Here is a 25,574-nt window from a genome sequence, read left to right as displayed (position 1 = left end):
GACTGCAAATCAGACGCCGACTCGGCCGTGTTGCTTTTGAAATTGAAAGTACCCTTGGGTGAACTTTGTCTTCGTGGTATTCTTGATGTTGATAGTCTCTGTACAAATGTGTTTGCTCAACCATTTTGTTGTGAGCCCTGTAAAAATTGTTTTCTCGACCGTTTTGTTGTGAGCCCTGTATGTTTCTAGCTTGCTTGGTTGCAACCATATAAACACCTTTGTTTCCCGTTGGTGTTTTGCTGTTCGTCTGTCTCGTCCCCCAGATACAGACTGAATCCCCGAATCCAGGTTCTTGTTTATTTAGATTATTATGTTGGCCAAACCTCGTACACTGATTGTTCTGTTCAACCTAAGATAAAACAATTATAATCTAGGATATAAATTCTCCCCGTCAACTATAAAAAAGGATGGATTTATGTTTATTGCAATACAAATACACCCTTTTAAAAATGTATAACCTTGCCTACACTTTATGAACATCTACTTCGGACATGGCTCCACGCATTCGCCGGCTTCTTTGAAAACAAATGCACATGGCTCGCGTAGAAGTGCATGGGGAAGGGTCGTCAACTAGTTGTTACGACAGTGTAGTGAAATATCTACTACGAAGCTGTAGGGGGCGCTTTGTAGAGAAATGTGCGTGCCAAAACCAAGAAAACAGCGAAGAAATGCCCGAAGTTGCATAGTGGGCCATTAAGTATAGAACAGTTTTATCGATTATCGAGAATAATCAAACGAACCATAAAAAAGCAGAATCAACAGTAGCCAGTTAGGGACCCTTGAAGGAGCAGTGAGGGGGGTTGGGGGCAGCGTTTAGGAGCCCTCTCAGGGGCTGAGGATCAGTGGAGCAGTTAGAATGAGGGCTGCTGCTCTGGGCTATCGTGTGTGTGTGTGTGTGTGTGTGTGTGTGTGTGTGTGTGTGTGTGTGTGTGTGTGTGTGTGTGTGTGTGTGTGTGTGTGTGTGTGTGTGTGTGTGTGTGTGTGTGTGTGTGTACAGGGGTGTAGCCAGGATATAATTTGGCTACGCGGGCCATTTGGGCGGGCCAGCTCAGGCTTTTATTTGGGGTGGCAATTGACTGGCAAAAGCTTCTATTTTAAAACTCATCAACACAATCACTCAGAGGGCCGGTTTTTCCCGCGGCCCGTCAGGCCATGAACAATGGATTGAAAAGACTTTCTTATGGACACTAATAATGTCTTATTAATAATCCCATGTTACTGGAATGGGTGCTTAGATGTGGTGCCGTGTGTCATGATTATGGTCTTCCTCTGACCAATTGTGGTCGTGCCCCCCCCCCCCCCCCCCCGGCACCCACTTGGCCACGCCCCTATGTGTGAACATATTACTTACTATTTGTTTTGATATATGCGTGTTGTTAAAACAAATCAGACACCACTGTTTGTGTGTGTGTGTGTGTGTGGTAATATCCTCCCTCCACACTGATGAAGGGGTGAATGGAGACTCCACTGTTGTGTTGGAGGAAACGTCTCCAGAAGACTTGGAGGATTTCAACTGAATAAACGGGAAGAATCATCTGAACACACGAGAACGTTCAGTTGATCCACTGAGTTGTTTATTAACATTATGCTTGATGAACAATTACAAATCATAAACAGGTATCTTTAATAATTGAACTTGTTAAATTGTTCCCAACAGAACACAAATAATCTATCTTTTAAGTTTAAACTCATTCACAACATGAACATGGACATCTTAACCCTTTCCCATAGAACACTCATCATCATTTATGTTATGTTGTTAAATCTGTTTCAAATCAGGATCCATGTCAAGCATGGCAGAATAAAAACTGAGATTGGATTCCTTTGAAACAGTTGAAAATATGTAAAATATTAGTAAAATAATGTACCATCAATCAACATTTAAAAATGTAATCTTTGTACAACCTGCTTAACCCAATGGAAGATCTTAAAAGTCCTTAGATTGGTTTATGCTGAACCTTTCAGAGGCCCAATAATATGCAGCATTTGGAGTTCAGTGGACTATTTAAATCAATCACAAAGAGATTTCCACTGAACAAGTTGACACCTCAGAGCACCAACAGCTGCTGTTCAACAACCCGATGCACTACAGGTACGTCCATGGGTCCACAGGTATTCAAACGTCCCCCTAACAGCTGGTCCTCAACAACGTCAGGACTGTGAGTACCCCCAGACCCAAGCAGCCCCCTCTAATCTGACTCTCAGCAGCCCAGCTGAACACAGAGAGGGCTGAGAGATGAACCACGGGAGACACTGATGTTACCTGCTGCTTACCACCGGTACACAGACCTGCTATGTGTTTGATCCATGAACGATGTGTGTGTGTAGTTGTTAGTGTACTTGTGTTTTTATGGATGTGTGGGTGTGTATAAAGATTCATGAACAATGTGTGTGTTAATGTCTATGTACATATGTGTTGGTTGGTTTGGGTGTGTTTATAACAGTGTACTTGTGTGTTTGTGCGTGTGTGTATCTATAGTGGACACTACCAGAGACACTGAGGAACCAGTCTGACGTAACCTAAACCCAGGGAGGAGGTCCTCCTGGGTGAAGGTGGACTGGAAGGTGTGGAGGAGTGTCAGTGTGTCTGAGGACCCTCCTCCACCTGGGGACACGCTGTAGAAGGACAGAGAGCCAGCAGGCCGGTCCAGATACACTCCTACTCTGTTAGAGTGATTGGGGGGGAGACCTATGGTTGTTCTACTACCGCTGTGACGGGCAACGTAACCATCATCACAACAAATAAGACTCCAGGACTTGTTGTTCCATCCCAGTCCGCTGTTATCATGATCTCCTCTCCTTGAGATTCCTCTGTATGCCACTCCTATATAAAGCTCTCGTTTCCACTCTACCTCCCAGTAACAGCGGCCAGTTAGACCCTCTCTACACAACACCTGGGGGCAGGAGTCAAATCTCTCTAGATGATCAGGATACGACTGGTTCTTTTCAACCTGCGTCACCTTTCTGTTGTCCTCAGACAGAGAGAGTAGTTTGTTGGCTGTGTTTGGGTCCAGTGTGAGTTCACAGGCATCTGACGGGAGAAACAGACATGATTAGGTTGCTAAACCATTATTATTAATCATCATAATCATCTCCATGACTATTATTATGATAACAAACAGCATCACCCCTAAAGATAATAATAGTATTCTAGCTGAAATCGTAGATGAAATACATGTTTCATTATAAACATGTTATTATGAATATGATGTGCTAAGTCTAATGTTAAAAATAATTATAATAATTATAAAAATAATAATAACAATAGCAACAAGATAATAGTATTGTTTAGGATGTCCGTTTTTGAATATAATATGCACGTATAATTATGATTAACAGTATCCTGATTATTATGGTTTAATGTCTAATTTACTAATAATAGCAATAAATGAAACTAGAAAATGAATTCCCTTCAAAAAATACTTAAAAGGTTGCGCGATTATTTATAGACCAAATTATAACATTACAAATAAAAAAATCATCATAATAACAATGATAATGTATGAAAATCATAATAATAATAACTAGAAAATGCATTTCCTGCAGAAAATGCGCTGTGCTACAATGCGGTGAGTACAAAGTAAGGTTGAAAATATGTTTTAATAAAGCCACATAGATTAAGACATAAAGAAACGTTAAATGGCTTAAATCAAGTGAAGGGATTTGAACAGAGTTCAAAAGTCTAAATGGAGTAAACATGCACACCATTTAAAACAGAAATGTAAGAGGAATTGAACTGAAAAATCTTAAAGGTCAAATGTATTGCCCTGAACTGCTGAAAAATCTGAAAGGTCAAATGTATTGCAGTGTACTGCTAAAACACCTGGAAGCGGAAATTGAAAACTGACAAATTGCATAATCTGAAGAAGCAAAGTGCTGAAATACATTGTAACAAAAGCTGGAAGCTAAAATGTAATGCTGTCAAAGCTGGAGGATAGTATTAGTAATGGTACTAGCTGTAGTAGTAGTAGTAGTAGTAGTAGTAGTAGTAGTAATGGTAGTAGTAGTAGCTTAAAGGAGAAGTCAAGTGAAAAAATGGATCTGTAATATGTTTAGTATGATAACGAGTTGGAATGTTTGTTTGGGAGCAATAAAGCGCCTATAGACGCATTCATAAGTTGGCTGTATTTAGTCGATTCTACCAAAACGCTATAAACTTGGAACGATGGGGGCATTTGTTATGGTAAAAACTAGATCGTTATTTTAAACCACTTAAAAGGCTAGAAGTAGCCCGACACTTCTTTGATAGTATAATAAGGGTCTTAACATATAAAACGAGGCATTGATAACTTTGTTAGTGTAGATTTTTTGTTAAAAAGGACATTTTATACACACAATACCATCAGTAGTTCACCCGTCGACGCCATCTTGTTTTTAAGACTCGATAAGTAGATTAGCGAACACAAAGCTTGCGTGTTGTTCACGGATGTCACAATCTCTGTGTATACTCTGTGTGTACACAGAAAGAATTATAATAATTCCGCCAGTCATCTTTTTAAACCAGCCGGAATTTTATGTACTCACCTAATGCTAATTTTTCCAGCCTAACGTTATTAAAAGTAGTCCAATTGGGCGGGAAAATCGCCCAATCTGGCAACGCTGCCTGAACGTTGTAAAATGTAGTCCAATTGAGCGAGAAAAAAGTATAAAAGGTAATCAAAATTCTGTATTCAGATTATTGAAGATACAAGTGTGTTGATTTGTTAAACCTTTGAACCAAGGTTAACGATAAAAATTACAATAGTTGAGCGCTGCATGCAGCACTCACCTAACAATAATAACACTTGTTTTTCTAATAGAACATACAATGCACACATAATTACTATTATTACTAATGTTAGTATCATTACATTAATAATTATTATTGTTATTATTATTCAATTAATTATTATGTTATGATTATGTCCAATAATAATAATATCAATACTACTCAGATTGGAGTCCCAGATAAAGGACCAATTTCCTTTAGGTCGGGTTGGAGTCCCGACGTGGATACCAGAGACATGAACATTGAAGGGTTTGAGACCCGAGTTCTGTCTAGAGTCCTAGGATCCAGGTTGGAGTCCCAGAGAAAGGACCAAGTTTCTTTAGGTCGGGTTGGAGTCCCGATGTGGGTACCAGAGAGGCTGTGGATCTGATCTTAAATACATTGCACTTTCTAAAATGCGGTTTTATCTTTGCCTTTATTTTCTAACTATTTTACTCCTTTTTTGCATATGTTTTATTTTACATAACTATTATTTTATTTTATTGTATGACAATGTTTACACGTGAAGCACTTTGAGTCTGCCTTGTGTATGAAAAGTGCGACATAAATAAAGTTGCCTTGCCATGCCTGCTACCAATAATCATCACCATAAATAAATAACTATCATAATACCTATTGGATTTGATACACGTAGCAGTGTTTCCACTAGATTTTTTTGTAGCAGTGGTGCTGCGAGTTGGTAACCTAGCAATGCTAGGGGGGTTCGGGGGCATCCCCCAACTCCTGGGAGAAAACTTTAAAAAAGAACCCTTAAATGGTTACTTCTGGTGAGATTTTTTGGGGGGAAATGAACAGCTTCCAAATATATGGATTCAGCAGCAGCACACTGCCGCTGCTGATTGCATATAGGGTAACAAACATGATGTCAACCATCATCTTCATTCACAGAAGGAAAGACGTTACCTCCTGCTGTATGGATGGACTTTCCATCTCAATAGTTAGTGTGTGTTGGGATGAATCAAACAGACACATACTTACACTTCTTTAGAGCTGGTTTCAGCCTCAACACTCCGCCGTGCTCCACACTGGGGGAGACAAAAAGTGAGAGCAGCATGTTGAAACATTCACCTTCATCCACTGCCGTCTCATCACTTTCTACACAACATAAATTACAGCTGCCTTTTCAAACCACTTAATCTAGCAGGTTGAATCCTTGTAGGAGACATTGTCTCTGATTGGTGACCTGTCCTCTCCATACCTGAGAGTGTCCAGTCTCCAGCGTAGATCCTCCAGTCCAGCAGAGAGTAGCGCAGCTCCTGAGTCTCCTGGGTGATTGTAGCTCAAGTCCAGCTCTCTCAGATGGGAGGGGTTGGAGCTCAGAGCTGAGGCCAGAGAGGCAAAGCCTTCCTGTGTGATCAGGCAGCCAGACAACCTACACACACACACACACACACACACACACACACACACACACACACACACACACACACACACACACACACACACACACACACACACACACACACACACACACACACACACACCTTTATTTATTCTATCTGGATAAGAATAGTTCCAACTCAAGTAAAAAGGTTCATAAAGTACTCATTCCATATGAAAAGCTTTATGATTATATTCAGATCACCGCCCGGCTAGAGCCCCACATATAACATCCATAACATATAGAGAGCAACCCCTAACCCTAACCATCAGCAGGCCAGTGTTACATAACATATAACATACATAACATGCTAGCAGTTAACAGGACAGCAACCCCTCACCCTCACATCAGCTGGCCAGAGTTCCGGCAGCTTCAATAACTTGTTAACTCATAAAAGACTAGCAGGACAGCAAAAATAAACAAACTAAAAACATTTTTTAATCTTCCTGAAATCCTAGTCCTCTAAAGTTCTGTTCCTCCTCTGGCCTCTCGTCTTCCCATCTGTGGTCCACTGACACGGTGACCCCAGCCCACAAATTAATAATGATGCTGAATCTGTCGGGGATCTTAGACACGTGTCGTCTGTTCTTTTAGATCACAGCCCACCTAGTCCTGGATCCTCCCTACATATTAAACAGACCCAAAGACACATTTAACCCTAACCCTGACCTGAGGGTTTCCAGTGTACAGTGTGGACTCCCCAGTCCAGCAGAGAGCAGCTTCACTCCTGAATCCTGCAGATCATTGGTACTCAGGTCCAGCTCTTTCAGGCTACAGGAGTTGGAGCTGAGAACTGAGGCCAGAGCTTCACAGCATCTCTCTGACAGCTGACAGCCACTCAGCCTTCACGTAAAATAAACAGGAACATGTTAGGGACCGTGATTAAATGTTTTATTAGACTTTTCTGATAGTTTTACGAATACATTTGATCTTCAAATGTTAGTTATATATTAGGTGTAAAATGTTGATACTAATAACAATGCTAATAACAGTTGTTCTGTGTTTCTGAAAACTATCATAATATTACTTTTATAGTAATATGTATAATGTGTTGTGTGTATTGTAAAACACGTTATAAGTGTGCCTACAGAAACGCTTTTTATGTAATTATAAATTCGATATTCAATCGTTTTATTTTGTTCTGTATTTCTAGATATTCAATTATGTTGTTCTGTGTTTCTAAATATTGTTCTGTATTTCCATGTCTTAAATTGAAATTCCGAAGATAAAATAATGTAAAAAATATCTGTAAAATATTATAACATAACCAAGACCTTGTACAGTCATGGCAACAAACAAAGAAAAAAAAGTTGAGTTGTTCCTATGAAAACTATATTGTGGTGATCACGGCCGTGGTCACCGTGTCCGGGTGCCGCAAAGGATCCTGGGAGGCCTGGGGGGAGTGGCACCGCCACAAGGGGAGTCGTGGGTTTGTCGGATACGGTGTGTGTGTGGTGTGCAATAAAGGCAACTTTCTGGGTTGTGCGGTGTATGAGTCACAAGAGTTTTTGGATTACTTTTCAACTTTTCATTTTCGCATCCCACACAAACAACAAGGTGTAATATGTCCAATGGAACCACTCAAATAAATGTGGTCATCAAAGGAACTGAGTTATTAGCTGATATAGTTCGACATCATTTACGAATAATTACTATACTCAAACCAAGGGGCAGTAGTGGTTTTAAAAGTCCTCTGATATTGAACCTTGTGGTATAACTGTTAGCACATTGAGTTAAACTGACCTGAGAGTTTCCAGTGTACAGTGTGGACTCCCCAGTCCAGCAGAGAGCAGCTTCACTCCTGAATCCTTCAGATCATTGGTACTCAGGTCCAGCACTCTCAGACTAGAGGTTGGAGAGTTGGAGCTGAGAGCTGAGGCCAGAGCTTCACAGCATCCCTCTGACAGATGACAGCAATTCAGTCTGCACACACAATAAACAGAACATGTCGGTAACTGAGATTTAAAGTGCTTAAAAGATCGAACTAGCTCACAGGAGAAACATGGTGTAGCTAACGAACAGCACAGGGCAACCATGGGGCAGCACTGGAGAGGAGTACGTCCAGTGATCCTAGCGCCTCCGCTCTCCTCGCTGCTATCAGGAATCAGGGAAGTGAGCTCAAGGAGACGATTGTGGACTTTCAAACTTCCTTCAGCAGCCGCCTGAAGACCTTGTAGGGATCCTGGACTCCGTGTGAACAGAGTCAGACCTAACGAAGCAGAGGGCTGTGGAGCCAAGGAGGGCCTTCAACTATCTCTATCAGTCCCAATGCTTCCTTCTTCAAGACTATTGATTCATTAATTCAACCTTTTATTTTAAGTTTTAAATCCAATCATGTTAATTAGGCAGATTAAAAAATAAAATGAAACACTAAGTGCACTTGCCATTCCCGTCTTCAGACACTTTGATGGGGCTTCAAAATCAAGGACGACTATTAAACCTCTCTGGGGTTCTGTATTCCTACATATTCAATCGTTTTATGTTTTTCTGTATTCCTACATATTCAAGCACTTTATGTTGCTCTGTATTCCTATATATTCAATCGTTTTATGTTGCTCTGTATTTCTACATATTTAAACGTTTTATATATTCCTCTGTATTTCTACATATTCAATCGTTTTATGTTCTGTATTTCTACATAATATATCGTTTAATGATCTCTATCTCTACATATTCAATTGCTTTACGTTGCCTGTATTTCTACATATTGCTCTGTATTTCTACATATTCAATCGTATTATGTTGCTCTGTATTTCTACATATGTTTTGTATTCCTACATCTTCAAATGTTTGAACTTCTGTATTTCCATGTCTTCAATTGAAATTCTGATGATAAAATTATATAAATAATAAAAAAATATATGTCAAATATTATAACATAATACCAAGGGAGTCGTGGGTTGGTCGGATACGGTGTGTATTTATAATGTGTAGAATATGTCACCTTTAACTACCACTGTCCCATTAACAGGGAATTGTGGGAGGGCACTATCATTATATTTTGTGTTTATAATTGAAAAGTTGCAATGGCAACTCTGGGATTACTTTTCAACTTTTCATTTTTACATCCTGCATAAACAACAAGGTGTAGTTTGTCCAATGGCATCACTCAAATAAATGTGGTCATCAAAGGTACTGAGTTATTAGCTGATATAGTTTGATGTCATTTAGGAGCAATTCTCAAACCAGGTGGCAGTAGTTAAAAGTCCTCTGAAATGGAACCTTGTCGTGTAGCTGTTTGCACTTTGAGTAAAACTGACCTGAGAGTTTCCAGGGCACAGTGTGGACTCCCCAGTCCAGCAGAGAGCTTCTTCACTCCTGAATCCTGCAGATCATTTGAACTCAGGTCCAGCTCTCTCAGACTAGAGGAGTTGGAGCTGAGAACTGAGGCCAGAGCTTCACAGCATCTCTCTGACAGCTTACAGCCATTCAGTCTGCCCACACAATAAACCGAACATGTTAGGAACCGTGATTAAATTAAATTAAACAGTTTTATTAGACTTTTCCTATAGTTTAACAAATTATTATACATGATATCTTTAAATGTTAGTTATATATTAGCTGTAAAATGTTGACACGAACAACAATACTCATAACAGTTGTTTTGTAGTTCTGAAAACTGTATCATATTACTTTTATAGTTGTATGTATATTGTGTTGTGTGTATCGTAAAACATGTTCTAAGTATGCCTACAGATTACATAGTATTATTATATTCTAGCATTATGTGTATTGTGTTATTGTGCGTATTGTAATACAATTTATTAGTGAACCTACAGAGATGTTTTGGAGGCTTTGATCACTGGCAGCAGCCCCAGAAGACCCTCCTTAGAAGCAGAGTATTTCTTCAGGTAAAACACGTCCAGCTCCTCTTCTGATGTCAGTAAGATGAAGACCAGAGCTGACCACTGAGCAGAGGAGAGAGATTCTGTGGAGATACTTCCTGATGTCAGGTACTGTTGGATCTCCTCCACTAGAGAACGGTCGTTCAGCTCATTCAGACAGTGGAACAGATTGATGCTTCTCTCGTGAGAGAGTTCTTCACCCATCTTCTCCTTGATGTAATGGACTATTTGGGTATTGATCCGTGACCTACTTCCGGTCTTTTCCGGCTGAACATTTTTAGTTAGATTGTCCTGTAATGTATTTCCTCCTGGTCCCAGCAGACCTTGTAGGAGCATCTGGTTGGTCTCTAGAGAGAGGCCGAGGAGGAAGCGGAGGAACAAGTCCAGGTGTCCGTTCTCACTCTGTAAGGCCTTGTCCACAGCACTCTGGTAGAGGAGGAGTTCAGCTTCCCCGGATGTTGGCTGTTCTTCTGAGAGCAGGTTGAAACCATTGTTGATATGGTGCAGAAATACATAAAGGGCAGCCATATACTCCTGGATGCTCAGATGGACAAAGCAGAAAACCTTTTCCTGGGACAGCCCACACTCCTCTTTAAAGATCTGGGTGAACACTCCTGAGTCAACTGAGGATGCTTTGATATCAATGTCATACTCCTTCAAGTCTGCTTCGTGGAAGATCAGGTTGTATTTCTCCAGCTGGTTAAAAGCCAGTTTCCCCAAAGAAACAATGATCTCCTTGCTCTCTGAACTCCAGGGTGGATCGGTTTCAGCTCTCCCATGATACTTCCTGTCCCCTTGTATGGACTGAACCCTCAGGAAGTGGCTGTACATCTGAGTCAAGGTCTTGGGCACCTGTTCTCCTCCCTGGGATGTTTTGAAGAAGTCCTCTAGAACTGTAGCAGTGATCCAACAGAAGACTGGGATGTGACACATGATGTGGAGGCTTCGAGATTTCTTGACGTGAGAGATGATTTTGCTGGCCAGTTTCCCCTCTCTGAATCTCTTCCTGAAGTACTCCTCCTTCTGTGGGTCGTTGAACCCTCTAACCTCTGTCATCATGTCAACACACTCAGCAGGGATCCGATTGGCTGCCGCAGGGCGTGTGGTTATCCAGATGTGAGCAGAGCGGAGCAGGTGTCCCCTGATGATGTTTGTCAGCAGCACGTCCACTGAAGTCGGCTCGGTGACATCAGTCCAGATCGGGTTTTTCTGGAAGTCCAGAGAAAGTCGACACTCATCCAGACCATCCAAGATGAAGACTACTTGGTCATGGTCGGATTTGTAGGTTCCTGAATCTTCGGTTTCAAGAGAAAACTGATGAAGAAGTTCCACTAAGCTAAACTGTTTCCCTTTCAGTAAATTCAGCTCTCTGAAAGTGAGGAGAAATATGAAGTTTATCTCTTGGTTGGCTTTGCCTTCAGCCCAGTCCAGAGTGAACTTGTGTGTTAAGAAGGTTTTGCCAATGCCGGCCACTCCGGTTGTCATTATTGTTCTGATTGGTTTATCTTGTGCAGGTAAGCGTTTAAAGATGTCTTCACATCTGATTGGTGTTTCCTCATTGGCTGGCTTCCTGGAAGCCTTTTCAATCAGTCTGACCTCATGTTCCTTGTTGACCTCTCCACTGCCTCTCTCTGTGATGAGGAGCTCTGTATAGATCTCATTCAGAGGTCTCTGCCCTCCTGCTTTTGCGATTCCCTCAAACACACACTGGAACTTCTTCTTCAGATGAGACTTGAGTTTATGTTGGCACTGGACAGCAGCAACTCCTGAATCCCAAACCAGAAGACACATGCTATACATATCTCCAAGCAATAGGACTAGTGTAATGAAATAAGTATTCTAAATTCTACTTCATATGGATCTTATAACCTTGTTAGTAGTGCTATCATTGTTGGGTATCAGCAGGTAGTGACTTGCTAACCTGATATAACAAGAAAGTGGTGCATCTATTCCACCGAGTCATTCTGCAGTATAATGTTTGACATTCCTTAACTGTTTACCCACACCCTAGATATCTGGGTCAAACTATTTAACTTGATACCCCCACAATAACCGTACATATCTGGATCAAACCATTCGCCTGATACCACCACAATAACCCTATATGTATGGATCAAACCATTTAACCTGATACCCCCACAATAACCCTACATATCTGGATCAAACCATTTCACCTACAGTATATATGAGTATCTTACCACTCCCGAGCTTGTCGGCCAGTTCGTCCTGGTTCATCTCCATCAGGCAGAGCTTTGTGATGTCCACCACTCCCTCAATGGCATGCCTCCTCTGCTCCTCATTCTTACCATCCTCCTCCTCCCTCTGGCTATCTGAGCATTGTGGGTAATCTGGGAAGAGATCCCTCCAGATCTTCTTCAGCTCCTTGTCTAGAAAAGCATGTGCCTTCTCCTCAGCCCTCTGGAACAGAACAAACATCCAGGAGAACTTTACTTTGAACAGAGGCCATCAGAAGTGTCTGTCCTAGAACAACGTATCGCTGGTCTAAAGAGGGAAGCCTGGAGACTATTAGCTCCAAAAGAGATGTTTTTAATAGAGATGCACTGAAATGAAAATTTGTGGCCGAAACCGAAACCGAAAAATAATTAATCGCTTGGCCGAATCCGAAACCGGAACCGAAAATGACGGTTCCGTTTAAAGTTGTCAAAACACTATTTTTAAATATTGCTTAAATCTACTGCTTACAATAAATGTTTAGACATGTTTTTCAAGGAAAAATGTTTATTTGAAATCTTCAAATGTTGGAGAAAAACACATCACCCTGAATTTGTATTGCGGTTTTGAGAACAATTGAGCCCCCCCCAACCCCCTCTGTCCTTTCCTTTCATCTTATTTTCTACCCTTTTCATCTCTCTACCCCCCTCTTTTTTCTTAAACTTGGCTTCACAATATTAACCGTTTTTTTGTCTTTATCAAGTGTAAAGTCTCTGTAAATTGATTTCTAAACAACAACAATAATTACAACACATTTCAAAAGCCTTCCATTCCAACACAAACAAATGCATAAACATGCAATATAACAAATTATCAGTGTCCTAAGCATATGTCCTAACCCTATTTTATATTACTGGGAAAACAAGTTTTCACCAAAATCTAAATTCTTATTTTTTTTTACTGCTGCATTTGAACGCATCAATCATATTACTGAGCCAACCTGAACACATCACATTTGACACTGTTTGTGACCATTGGTTAGTTTTTTTTTTTAAGCTAGCTAGCTCTATATCCTGCCGATTTTAACATGGATTTAAAAACTCCATTACTATTTTTAACTGACGGGACTTTCTACACCGTCCGGTTGTGTGATTACTACAGCTGCTTTGAATGACTGGTGATGCACGCGGTGCCGACTCCGAGCCCGTCGGCACAACGTCTGCACTCTGCAGCAGCAGTAGCTGACAGAGTTTTCGGTTGGACTAGACGGATACTGAGTTGAAGGAGCTTTTTTAACCCAAAGACAGTGAAGGTACAACCCTTTTATGTAGGCCTACAGTCCAGTTATAAGATATGACCAAAATACAAGCTGTGGTCGCTCACACTAAAGCTCGCTGTGCGCTTTGCATGAACCGTGAACCAACCTGTCGGCGGCTGGCTGTAAACAGTGCTGCGCCTATGAGTAACTTATTAATCGCGCGACACAACGAATCGACGACCAAATTTGTTGCCAACGCATTTAGTAATCGATTTCTATTGATTTTATCGATTCGTTGTTGCAGCCCTAGATTGAGCTACATTAAATAGATACAATATAAGGAACCAGTCAGTTGGAAATAACATAATCAGATATAGGAGTGAATGTATATTTAAGTAATCAATAACCACACAACCATATTCTCCATCTTGGAGAAGCCTGTTTGTGCCGGTGCATGTTTCTTGCTCATCAATCTTCCCGTGAAACTTTGAATGCATCGTTCAGGCTACAAACGATGCCATATTATATCTGCTTAAGAATGAACTCTGTGATCCGTGCTTAAGGAGAGATTTAGCTGAACAAATTACTCTCTCCGCCGCTTCAATTAACCTTTTCACTAGCTTACGAACGTTAGATTAAACATTCCCGCGGTTCATGGCGAGATAAACAAAACAACTCACAACCTATAAAAAGCTAGAGGGGGTGGCGTAATTGTTACATTTTACTATTTTGAGATCGTATAGGTGGCCTTTGCTCCTTGCTTGTGTAATCAGACAAGATTGTATAATTTTGCGTCACCACCACTTTCGGCCTCCGATTCGGCCACTCATTTGGCTTTCGGCCGAAAGCCGAATGTGTCTTTTTTTGCGTTTTCGGCCGAATTTTTTCGGTTGCCGAATTTTCGGTGCACCTCTAGTTTTTAATGCTCATGTAGAGCAGGGGCATCGCTAGAGATTGTGGGCCCTATGAAAGAATATATTGGGCCTCCAGCCTAGACCCCCCACCAGCCTAGAGAACCCATTTTACCACCTATAGATTGATAGACTGGTAGCTCTAGCAGGGCTCTAAACTAACATTTTTCACTGGTTGCACTGGTGCGCCTAACTTTTTTTCTTAGGTGCACCAGCACAAAAGTTAGGTGCACCCAAATTGTCGACCATATCGCATTAAACACTGCAGTTTCACAGGTTCACGTTTTATAAATAGCTGTCCATATAGGCAATATTGACTTGTAAATGATGAACTAAGAATCTGGTCAACATAATGTTCTTTATTTGAATATTTGCACAAGAAAGGTAATTTCACTGAAACATTTTGGTGCTGTAAGTGCTTTACTGAGCTGCAATTGAAACTTTAAACATCTGAAGATAAAAGAAATAAAAAGAAAATCTAAATTAAAAGTGCAAGTGTTTTAAACTGAAACTTCAAACTGAACATCTCATGGCTCCAGGTCTTATGGACTATCCTCAATTGCAGTCACATGCCCCTCTGATGGCCAACTCATGTAGTTTGGCCTTCTTGATCTTTGGCAATAGCCCGGGCTATTATTTGTTTTCCATCACTGAACTTTCGAACAAAACTCTTGCTCAGCAACGATGGGAAATAGCCTACTATCAAATGCATTATTTAAACCAGTATGAATATTACCGTAGGCCTATATGTTTACCAGGCAATTGAATAACGCCTGCACACACACACAGGCACGCACGCACGCCGTTAACGTTTCGGGCGGCGCCGGGTCAACGTCGCAACCAATTCGGTTTTGTCTAGAGGGGAGTAACTGAGCGCCCCCTCCCGAAGTGGTACAGCCCAGGTCGGCCTTGAACTGCGATTGGTCAGAAAGACGTAACAGCTAATGACAACATTGAACTCTAATGCAGGCTCGAACAGAGTGACACACAAACACACACACACACACACACACACATAGTTTTTCACCCACTCCGTATCCAGCTTATTCCATGTTTAAAGCACCCAGGCTACTATGAGGCGAGCTGGGGCTCTCATGTTCTCCCCTGCGGTGTATACCTTGTCCGCATCCCCTTCCATCCAGTTGTCATACGATTCATGCAGACTGGTTTTGAACGGCTGATTCCATGGATGTAGCCTACTTTGCGTGTGCCGTGTTTTCCCGCCGATGTGGCGAAGCTGTATGGTTATGCTGTTGAGAGCTTAAATAAGTGCACGATATAAGTTGACTATGAACAATTATTGAAGTTTAACATTTTGTTCAGCAAATTTGACAACTGACAGATGCAATATTGTAGCCTGTGAAAATCGCAAAATTCTGACGAGTATTCTTAAATGAAGTAGAATAAACAGGAATATCTGGACCACGGCCAATCAGAGGGGGGTCCAGCTCTTCATTATCTCTGATTGGTTTAGACCATGATATGGGCCTTTCAGAGTCGCGGAGGTTTTTTCTTTTTGAACGGCTGGTTGCACCGGTGCGACCTCAGATTGTTTTTAGTCGAGAAATTAGGTCGCATGTGCGACCACATTGGTCGCACTTTAGAGCCCTGTCTAGTGTAGCCTAGTGCTAATTACCCAATACTCAGCCTGCTGTCATTGACCATTGATGTATGAATGTCAGAGGTACATGATTGGCATCTCTCATTACTGTTGTTTCTGGCAAAAAGGCTTTCCTCTTGAGAAATTCATTGAAAATCTCTTTGGGAACATATTGACATTTTGGTCAATATGTTCCCAGTTTGTCAGACACCTTTTCACCGTTAGGGGTCAGTATTCAGATTTATCCTAGCTGTATAGTAGTTAAGTAAAACAAAATGAGCGCAAGCCTTGCCGCTGCTAATGTCCTCAGTAAACGATCTTCCATTTATATGTATATGAATTTCATGTTTGATGAGGAACTATTTAATTGATATAAATTCTATGATTAACTAGGTAGCCCCGGGTAAACAGGCATCAAAGGAAGGTGAATGAATAAAACCTTTTTTTGTATAAACTGGGTGAACAACTGTTGGCCCTTTTCCTTTCTCTCAGCTTTCTGTTTCTGATACCCCGACTTCTTCCTCAACGACGATGTGTCAAGCTACTGACTGTCTGTTCTCTGTCTATTCTGCTTGTAAGCGCACCGAGTGAAAGACTCTGTGCTGAAAACTGGATCCACGTAAGACTGAACCATGCAATAAAGAGTGAGAGGTATACTATATAGACAACCCCCCCCCCCTCCCCCCTTAGGTCACCCCTGTTTAGAGCTGAAGTCAAATGTCTTGTTTCATTTACACACCTTGATCAGCTCTGATTGATGCTGCTGTACAGACTGAGCACTGGTAACCTTTGAACTCTCCTGGGGTTGCCTGTGTAGATAAGGCACACACACACACACACACACACACACACACACACACACACACACACACACACACACACACACACACACACACACACACACAAAAGTTCATACTAAAGTGAAAAGGTTAAAGGTTGTATCAGCGATGTTGGGTGACGTCACTTCTGTTGGTAGTTGAAGCGAGATCCCAAACAAACAGAGCCCGCTCGCCCCTCCCTTCCGTGTTTCGTGCATCCAGTAAAATCTATCATTAACGCAGCGCTAAACCCCACAACACCAACCCCTACTCGCTGATTGGTTGAATACTATTTATTGTGGTTTTCAGTGGTTGATAGTACCATTTGTTTTTGTGTACGATCTCGGAGCATAGGCTGTCTACGGAGACACGTTTTTTTGGCCGGCCTGCTTATGGGGCGGGCAGCTCGCAGATCAGACGTTTGTGATCATTTATGTTTTGGCCTAGAATCGCTGATAAAACCTTTAATAAAGTATTCATTCCATATGAAGGAAAAGTAATGGCTTCATGATTATATTTAGATCCCAGCCCTGTTCATCACCATGTCTACACTAACTCCTCAGAGTTACATAACATATAACATACAACATTCAGACAGCAACCCCTAACCCTAAGTCTAACATCTGTTGACCAGCGTTCTGTCAGCCAGAAAGACCTGTCAACTCAGACCAGATTAGCAGTTAACAAGACAGCAAAAATAAACAACTCCCCTTCAAACTACCCCATCTGTGGTCCACTGACACGGTGACCCCAGCCTAAAGATGAATAATGATGCTGAATCTGTCGGGGATCTTAGACACGGGTCGTCCGTTCATTTAGATCACAGCCCACCTAGTCCTGGATCCTCCCTACATATTAAATAAACCCAAAGACACAAATATTTCCTGAATTGTCAGTTAAACTGGTTTGTTTAAAACTCCTACCTCTCCTCTCTGGAGGGGCCTCCATCTTTAAATTCAGGAGGTTGTCTCATAGACCAGTCACTCTTCATGGAGACACAGCTGGGTGCAGGGGAGTCTTTTCTCTCTTGCTGGACACTTCTAGAAAAACAAGAACCAGGATTGATGGATGTCTGATAGATGCTGTAGTTTTATAATCTTTGAGAAATCCTTACCCTTCCTCTCTGGAGGGGAATACATCTGTAAGGTCAGAGGGTTGACTCATAGACCAGTCACTCTTCATGGAGACACAGCTGGGTGCAGGGGAGTCTTCTCTCTCTTGCTGGACACTGCTAGAAAAACAAGAACCAGGATAAAATTATGTCTGATAGATGTATTTTTTTAATCTCTGGCAAATCCTTACCTCTTCTCAATAGACTGATTACCATCTCTAAAGTTAGACTACTGATGGAGTCATGTTATATCACTGCTGAGCTCTGAGATGGACAACAGTCATTCACAGACCGAGAGAGATCCTCTTCTTACCTCTTAGATTTGCTCTGGCAGCCATGTTCCCCAGACAGAGTGGTTTTAGAGATGGGACCCCCCTCCTCTCTCTCTTCATCCATAGTAGACTGGAGACCTGGAAACATAAACAAACACAATGTTAAATGACTGCATTGAAGACTTCCTATCTTCCTCCTGTCTGACACACTCTATCACTCTCTTTGTCTAAAGCTACACAATCGATCACACTCCTGTGGCGGATTGGTAATCAGGAGAGTCAGGAGAATTCCCGGTGGGTCGTTGACCGTTAACGGGCTGATTACTGCGGGCTAACAATATTGCGTTCATAAAAGCTCCTTGCTGCGCCGTCCGGCCAGCCTGAGCTTTGCACTCGCAGCCTCTCACTCACTGCCTCCCACCAGGGTTCACGCTAGACCTTTTCTTGGGCGGACGAATGTCCGACACTATTCCAGAATATCGGACTGTTGGAATATCTTCCGGACGTTATTCACTAATAATTAAATAATCACCAAAAGTCCACATTTAAACGACAAACGACACAAACTAAGTTGCTTCAATCAATGACATTTATTAAATTAGCCTAGGCAAAAAAACATAACAGCCATTCTCGGCCAAAAAACGGTTAAAAAATAATTAATTTGATAATTGCAATTCTTGCAGGCTACTTTCGGCGCAACTTCATGTCATGGAAGTGCTCCGCTGCTCGCGAAAAGTTGAAGTCTCTCAACCCCGGCCCAAGGCTCGATATGCGCATCAGCCTCGTCACCTTTTCCTCAGCTAGGCGGTTTCTGATAGATGTTTTAATCCTGTTTTGGAGAGAAAAGCCTCGTTCCGCAGGAACACTGGACACAGGGATTGTACTGGCGATTTTGGCCAGCTTTGCCCAGTCGGGAAAGATTTGTGCGTTCACACCAAACGCGACGGGGCGACAAGATCCCATACAAAGTGAACGTAGAGACGCGTATCGGGCTAATTTTTCGTGAGAGAAAACCGGCGACAAGTTTGTCGCGCCACACTTTCGCCGTGCGCGTTCACGAGGATTTGTGCCACGACTAATTCGCTTGAGTTGAAATATTTCAACTTTGACACGAATTTCGCGTGATGACAGCCAATCAGCGTTCAATAGCGTGGCCACTGAGTGACATGAATGCACGTTCGTGTTTGCCACCCTGGTGAGCTCGGCCAGGAACCGCTACTGGTTTTCATATGCTACTGATTCTCGGACATGTGGGCCGTTTACATTTTATTATACCGGCCATGCGTGCGTGCAATCGGCCAATGTCCGGCTATAGCCGGCTAACGTGAACACTGCCTCCCACATACAAACACGTGCAAGCACTCACAACCTGTTAACGTTGCAACCAAGTCTATGTTTGCAGAGGAGTAAATTAGAAATTGCATTTCGTGGAGACAATGCGGACAGTGCTGTAGTGTAGTGAGGTTGAAAATGTTTTAGTAAAGCAACATAGTTTAAGACGTAAAGAAATGTTAATGGCTTAAATCATTCAAACATTCAAACCATTTAAAAATATAAAATGGTGGGAAAAAAATTAAGTGAAGAATTAAACAAACTGCTAATGTGATCAAGTTTGAATACATTTGAGATCAAATATAGAATAGCTGAACTGGTGTGTGTGCGCGTGTGTGTGCGTGCGTGCGTGGTAGTAACTTGGAAAGGTATATATTGATTTATATATTGATTCCATCACATCTAGTTCATCGAAATAAGCTCACAAAATAATGAGTCTCATACTGTTGGACTTTTTTGAGTCCCAGCTTTCACATGGCATATTGTTTGTGTAGATAGCATGTGTTGCCAGATTGGATTGCCAGCCCAACTATAGACTAAAAACCGGCCAATCAACCAAAGACACGGCCAAAACGTATATTGCCAGAAAACCTTTCAACCTTTTTTACTTCTGCAACGGCAAAAACACAAATACACACCTAAAGGCAACCCAATTATTGACTATGACGCTATGCGTTATACAAGGAACATCTCATCCATCTCTCAGACACACAAACCTAACAAGGTCTGTGTAAAGAACACACTGACAGCAGCAGAGAAGGGGTCTTCAGTGAGATTACATTAATACACAACACAAAAAATAGGCCAATAGTGAGCACAATATACACCCGAATGCGACCTAATTTACTTAAAGGTCCCATGACATGAAAATCTCACTTTGTGAGGTTTTCTAACATAAATATGAGTTCCCCTAGCCTGCCTATGGTCCCCCAGTGGCTAAAACTTGCGTTTGGTGTAAAACGAGCACTAGCTGTTCTGCTCGCCTTTGAAAAAACGGAGGCTCAAGCGCGCTGATTTGGAATGTCTGTGCTCATGACGTCATGAGGAATCTCAGCTCCTCCCCTTACTCTGCCTGGCCCGCCCAGAGACGTTGGCCCGCCAATGAGACTCGACCGTGCGAGCGCCACATGTGTGTGTGTGAATACACACACTGTAACGCAAGTGTTTCTTGTCGGTTCTTTGACGTGTCTTGTATTTCCACAACGAGACTGTCGTGGGGGTTATCTGAGCCATGGTTGAGAAGGAATTGGGGGAAAGGAACTTTGGTTTGACTCGCTGAAGTACATGAACTGCGACATGCCGCCGGTTGCCGCGAGGCACCATCGCCCGGCAGCGGGCAGCCGGCAGCATGCAGCGCGCGGTTCAGTCGGCTTCAGGTTGATGTGAAAGTGGAAGAACCAGAGACGTCGCAGAACCCGACAAAGTCGTTTGTGATTCATAATATCGTCTGGAGGCGCACACAATATGTTATATGATGTAGATTATAGATATCTATGTATTATTTGATATTATTTAGATATAGAGCTCCAGGACTGTAACGCAAGTGTTGTACACTTCCTTGTTATTTGGATAACCGTTCTGCTGTTGGTGTGATGGCGCATAACACGTCGGACTCTCGTCTCTGGTATTTCTACAACGAGACTCGTATTGGGGGTTATCTCAGCCAAGGTTGAGAATGAATTGGGGGAAAGAACTTTGGCTTCGACTCCCTCAAGTCAAGTACATGAACCACGACAAGGAGGAGAAAGGGATCTTTGCCGGGCAGCGCTTAGGCACCTCCGCCTCCGGCGGTGGTCCCTCAGCGGGGCTCAAGCGGGAGACATTCGCCGCCAACAATCCCTTTCTCCTCCATGTCGTGGTTCATGTTCTTGAGGGAGTCAAAGCCAAAGTTCCTTTGTCGCAGAACAGAGACGTTCTGCGACGTCTCTGGTTCTTCCCCTTTCACATCAACCTGAAGTCGACCGAACTGCGCGCTGCCTGCTGCCGGCTGCCCGCTGCCGGGCGATGGTGCCTCGCGGCAACCGGCGGCATGTCGCAGTTCATGTACTTCAGCGAGTCAAACCAAAGTTCCTTTCCCCCAATTCCTTCTCAACCATGGCTCAGATAACCCCCACGACAGTCTCGTTGTGGAAATACAAGACAAAAGAACCGACAAGAAACACTTGCGTTACAGTGTGTGTATTCACATTGATGCGGACGTTGAAGAACCAGGAACGTCGGAGAACCCAACGCGGTCGTTTGAGATTCATAATATCGGCTCACACAGCTTTTGGCCGTGATAATATATATTATATGATATAGATATCTGTGTAGGCTATATGATAATATTTAGATATAGAGCTCCAGGACTCCCGTGTGTTCTAGAATATTTACAGAACACGGCTAAAGGATGTGTGCGCCTCGCCATTGCGATACATCCACTGTAAACAGAGCGCATGGTACCGTCCCTGGCTGCAAGCTGCTCAGGGCCACACCCCCATCCTCCTCCATGACACGCCCACCGAAACAGCGCATTTGGGGGAAGCTCAATGTGCGACTGGCTCGGAGTGGCTGTAACTCTGCACCACGGCTGAATTTCAGGAACGTCTTTGAATACTGTGTTAGTTGCCCACTAATACCTATATTAAAGAATACATAAAATAGCATGTCATGGGACCTTTAATACCTTTTACGTTACACACACACACACACACACACACACACACACACACACACACACACACACACACACACACACACACACACACACACACACACACACACACACACACACACACACTCAAAATAGTCAAGCATAAAATGATCTCACGTTTATGTAGAACTTAAAGAACATCAACCGGAGGACTATGTACAGTCAACGCCAGCTCTACTAACAACTGGCGCGGAGGTTTGAGTGACAACTCTGCCGGCCCTCCCTCTCCCTAATTGCCCTTAGACAGGTGCCCATCTCCCACCCCTTAATGGTCCTCTGAAGAATAAGTCCCGCCTCCGAGACTCCTGGTTCCATCAGACAAATGTCTATGGGAAATAACATGGGGTTTTTGAATGATCGTACATAACAAACTTTTGGATTGTCGGTGCTGTTAAAGTAGTTAACTATTATAAAGAAGCATTAACGGCACCGACAATCCAAAACCCAAATGGAATCTAGATGGAAAATGTGCGTAGTTCAAAACGTGACCAGCTTTTACTTCTTCGCCACCTACAGAGTTTGTAGGCGGCGCGCATACACACACACACACACAGTGGCGCAAAAAGTGGGTATGCACTATATGCGGCGCATAGGGGCGCCGCACCAGAGGGGGCGCCAAAGCGATGGAAGTAAAAAAAAAATTAGTCTGCATTTTCTGTTTTTAACAGCGTTCGTGTAACAGAGGGACGTCACTGATAAGGCGCCCCCCCGCTCCTTCGCCTCCCTCCCCCCTCCTCCCCACACGGCGCTCCAGTGCCCCCTCGAACACGCCCTGGAAGCGAGCGCCAGAGGGTCTTCATTTGAACCGCATTGTCATCTGATGACACGTACCTCAATATTGAGAGGCAAAGAAGAAAGCCCTCAGGGTCACAACATAGAAAAAGAAAGATTGGGAAGGAGAAAGGGTGCGCAGGGATGAAAGAAAGCTTTTCAAAGTGGTTGAAAGACAGTCGTTTTTATGTCAGTGTATCAAGAGGAGGCTTGTAAATATTCAGGTTAGCTAAATCTACTACTAGTAAAACAACAGGTTACTTTTGTCTTGCAACTGTGTACTGATCAGAATGGAGCCTACAATATAACAGATCATAACAAGAAAAAGAAAGGAACTTGTTTGTGGTTATTTTGTTTTACTTCAATCTCTATGCAAGTCTTTGTTTTATGTCAATAGAACCCGTAAAAACAGAGTTTTAAAGGTGATACTTTATAACTCCGTTAATAATCCAAAAGTTATAAATTAATAATCCCTGCTATGTGTCTGTATACCCCCCAGAAACTAGGCAGTTGCTATGGGGTCAGAACAGTCTCATTAATAATGAATGCACAGAGAAGGATTCACAAATGTATTTTGTGATTTATATATAAATTACTCTCTTCCCACAAATACATTTCAATGCACACATAAATGGATATCGGTATGTATAAATGTAAAATAAATCCATAAACAAAAATAAGTTTCACAAACATATTTCTGATCCACACACAAATATGTCTTGTTTTAAATAAAGGTAATATAAATCCATAAATATATTAATTTAAAAAAGATTTGCAATTTTCATCAAAAAAGTATTTGGATGTTGTTACATTTATGTACAAACTGTTAAACTTGAATTTACAAGACGCTTTTCATTTGTGAGCTTGTTTGCATTTGTGTGTGAAACTGTCTGCATTTATGTGTGGATTTTTGAGACTCTCCTGACGTCGCTAGATTCACAAATGCATTTTTTTCAACAAGGAAGTCTCTGTAGCCAATCAGATGCCTCCCTCGTTTTCAGTCAACCACATGACTGCTGTGACTGGGTTTTTACGTCGGTGCCGTTTACTACTTTAACGGCACCGATAATCCCAAAACCCAGTCGAAATTAGATGGAAAAAGTGTCGTGACGCAGCATTCACTTCTTCACCACCTAGAGATTGTTATGTACGATCATTCAAAAAACCATGTTCTTTCCGATAGAGTAGACATTTGACAGAGAACCGGGAGGCTCGGAGGCTGGACTCAGAGGTCGGAACTGCAGCCATGTGATTGGCTGAAAACGAGGGAGGCATCTGATTGGCTACACAGAGTTCCTTGTTGAAAAAAATGCATTTGTGAATCTAGCGACGTCAGGAGAGTCTCAAAAATCCACACATAAATGCAGACAGTTTCACACACAAATGCAAACAAGCTCACAAAAGAAAAGCGTCTTGTAAATTCAAGTTTAACAGTTTGTACATAAATGTAACAACATCCAAATACATTTTTGATGAAAATTGCAAATCTTTTTTAAATTAATATATTTATGGATTTATATTACCTTTATTTAAAACAAGACATATTTGTGTGTGGATCAGAAATATGTTTGTGAAACTTATTTTTGTTTATGGATTTATTTTACATTTATACATGCCGATATCCATTTGTGTGTGTATTGAAATGTATTTGTGAGAAGAGAGTAATTTATGTATAAATCACAAAATACATTTGTGAATCCTTCTCTGTGCATTCATTAATAATGAGACTGTTCTGACTCCATAGTTGCGCCCCTGCACACACACACACACACACACACACACACACACACACACACACACACACACACACACACACACACACACACACCGACCAAACTGACCTCCCTACAAACTCCCGTTCCAGTACCAGAGGAACCGTATATAAACGCGCTCAACACGGTGAAACTAGTAATTGATGTTTTATCCATTACTCCTTCATTTAAATCAGAGCCTCCATTACACCACAAACCTGGAAACAAATTAATTTAGTAAGAATAAATTAATATAGCACCACCAGTCATCTGAAGAAAACATGAATTCAGTAAACGGTACCTTATCTTCTCCGTGATGAAACGTGTGGTGTCCGTGTAGTATAGAAGCACAAAAGCAAGGAAAAGAGGGAATAAAGAGAAGCGAGACCGAACATTAACACGTTTCCAAAGGTTCTGAGAGTAAAGTTTGAGCTGCTGGGCTCCTCGGTGCAGACGGATGAACTGAGGAAGAGCTTCGAACCACAACTAACTGCGTCACATCGTTTATGAATAGTAAAACTAAAGTCATAATGAAACTTAAGTCAACAGACGCATAACAGTTAGATAACGCCGTTATTTTTTCAGTAGCAGGGTGGGCTATTCTAATCTATTACTGTTTCATTCGTTACAACGCCGTTACCGCTACTGAACGTTAAATGCGGTTTGTTACAATGAATTGATTGAATAAACTGCGTAATCCGACCGCACCCCTGGCTCCACACACAAACTGCTAGTGAGGAGACAGGGTGGGTTAACAACGAGATAAGTGATCATGATTGGCTAAGGCAGTCATGTTTCATGGTAGCCAATTGGAGCCAGTGTTTATAGACACACGCACGCACACGCACACGCACACGCACACACGCACACACACACACACACACACACACAC

The 25,574-nt window shown here is 42.1% G+C and overlaps 1 protein-coding gene across 1 annotated transcript; it reads right to left on the bottom strand.

Annotated features, from left to right (window-relative positions):
• Positions 1 to 1,552: 1,552 nt before the first annotated feature.
• On the bottom strand, positions 1,553 to 12,321 carry LOC115536845 (NLR family CARD domain-containing protein 3-like). The gene is made up of 6 exons (XM_030348265.1): positions 12,193 to 12,321; positions 9,927 to 11,760; positions 9,410 to 9,583; positions 5,967 to 6,140; positions 5,747 to 5,793; positions 1,553 to 3,031 (listed from the first exon to the last, which is right to left on the bottom strand). The coding sequence occupies exons 1-6, from the start codon at positions 12,233 to 12,235 to the stop codon at positions 2,436 to 2,438; spliced, it is 2,868 nt and encodes a 955-aa protein (XP_030204125.1). The 5' UTR covers positions 12,236 to 12,321; the 3' UTR covers positions 1,553 to 2,435.
• Between the last annotated feature and the right edge of the window lie 13,253 nt (positions 12,322 to 25,574).

Source organism: Gadus morhua, chromosome 23 (assembly GCF_902167405.1).
Source record: "Gadus morhua chromosome 23, gadMor3.0, whole genome shotgun sequence".
In the NCBI taxonomy this organism is placed as follows: Eukaryota; Metazoa; Chordata; class Actinopteri; order Gadiformes; family Gadidae; genus Gadus; species Gadus morhua.
This window is presented reverse-complemented; position numbering and strand designations above follow the sequence as displayed.

Bases quoted from the DNA above. Each gene is read 5' to 3' on its own strand.
- LOC115536845 (XM_030348265.1), bottom strand. From the start codon at position 12,235: ATGGAGATGAACCAGGACGAACTGGCCGACAAGCTCGGGAGTG. The intron at 6,141-9,409 runs GTCAGTTTTACT...GTGTGTGTGTAG, and splicing joins TGTGCCCTGGAAACTCTCAG to GTTGTCTGGCTGCCTGATCA. The intron at 3,032-5,746 runs GTAAGTATGTGT...TTCTCCCGTCAG, and splicing joins GAAACCAGCTCTAAAGAAGT to ATGCCTGTGAACTCACACTG.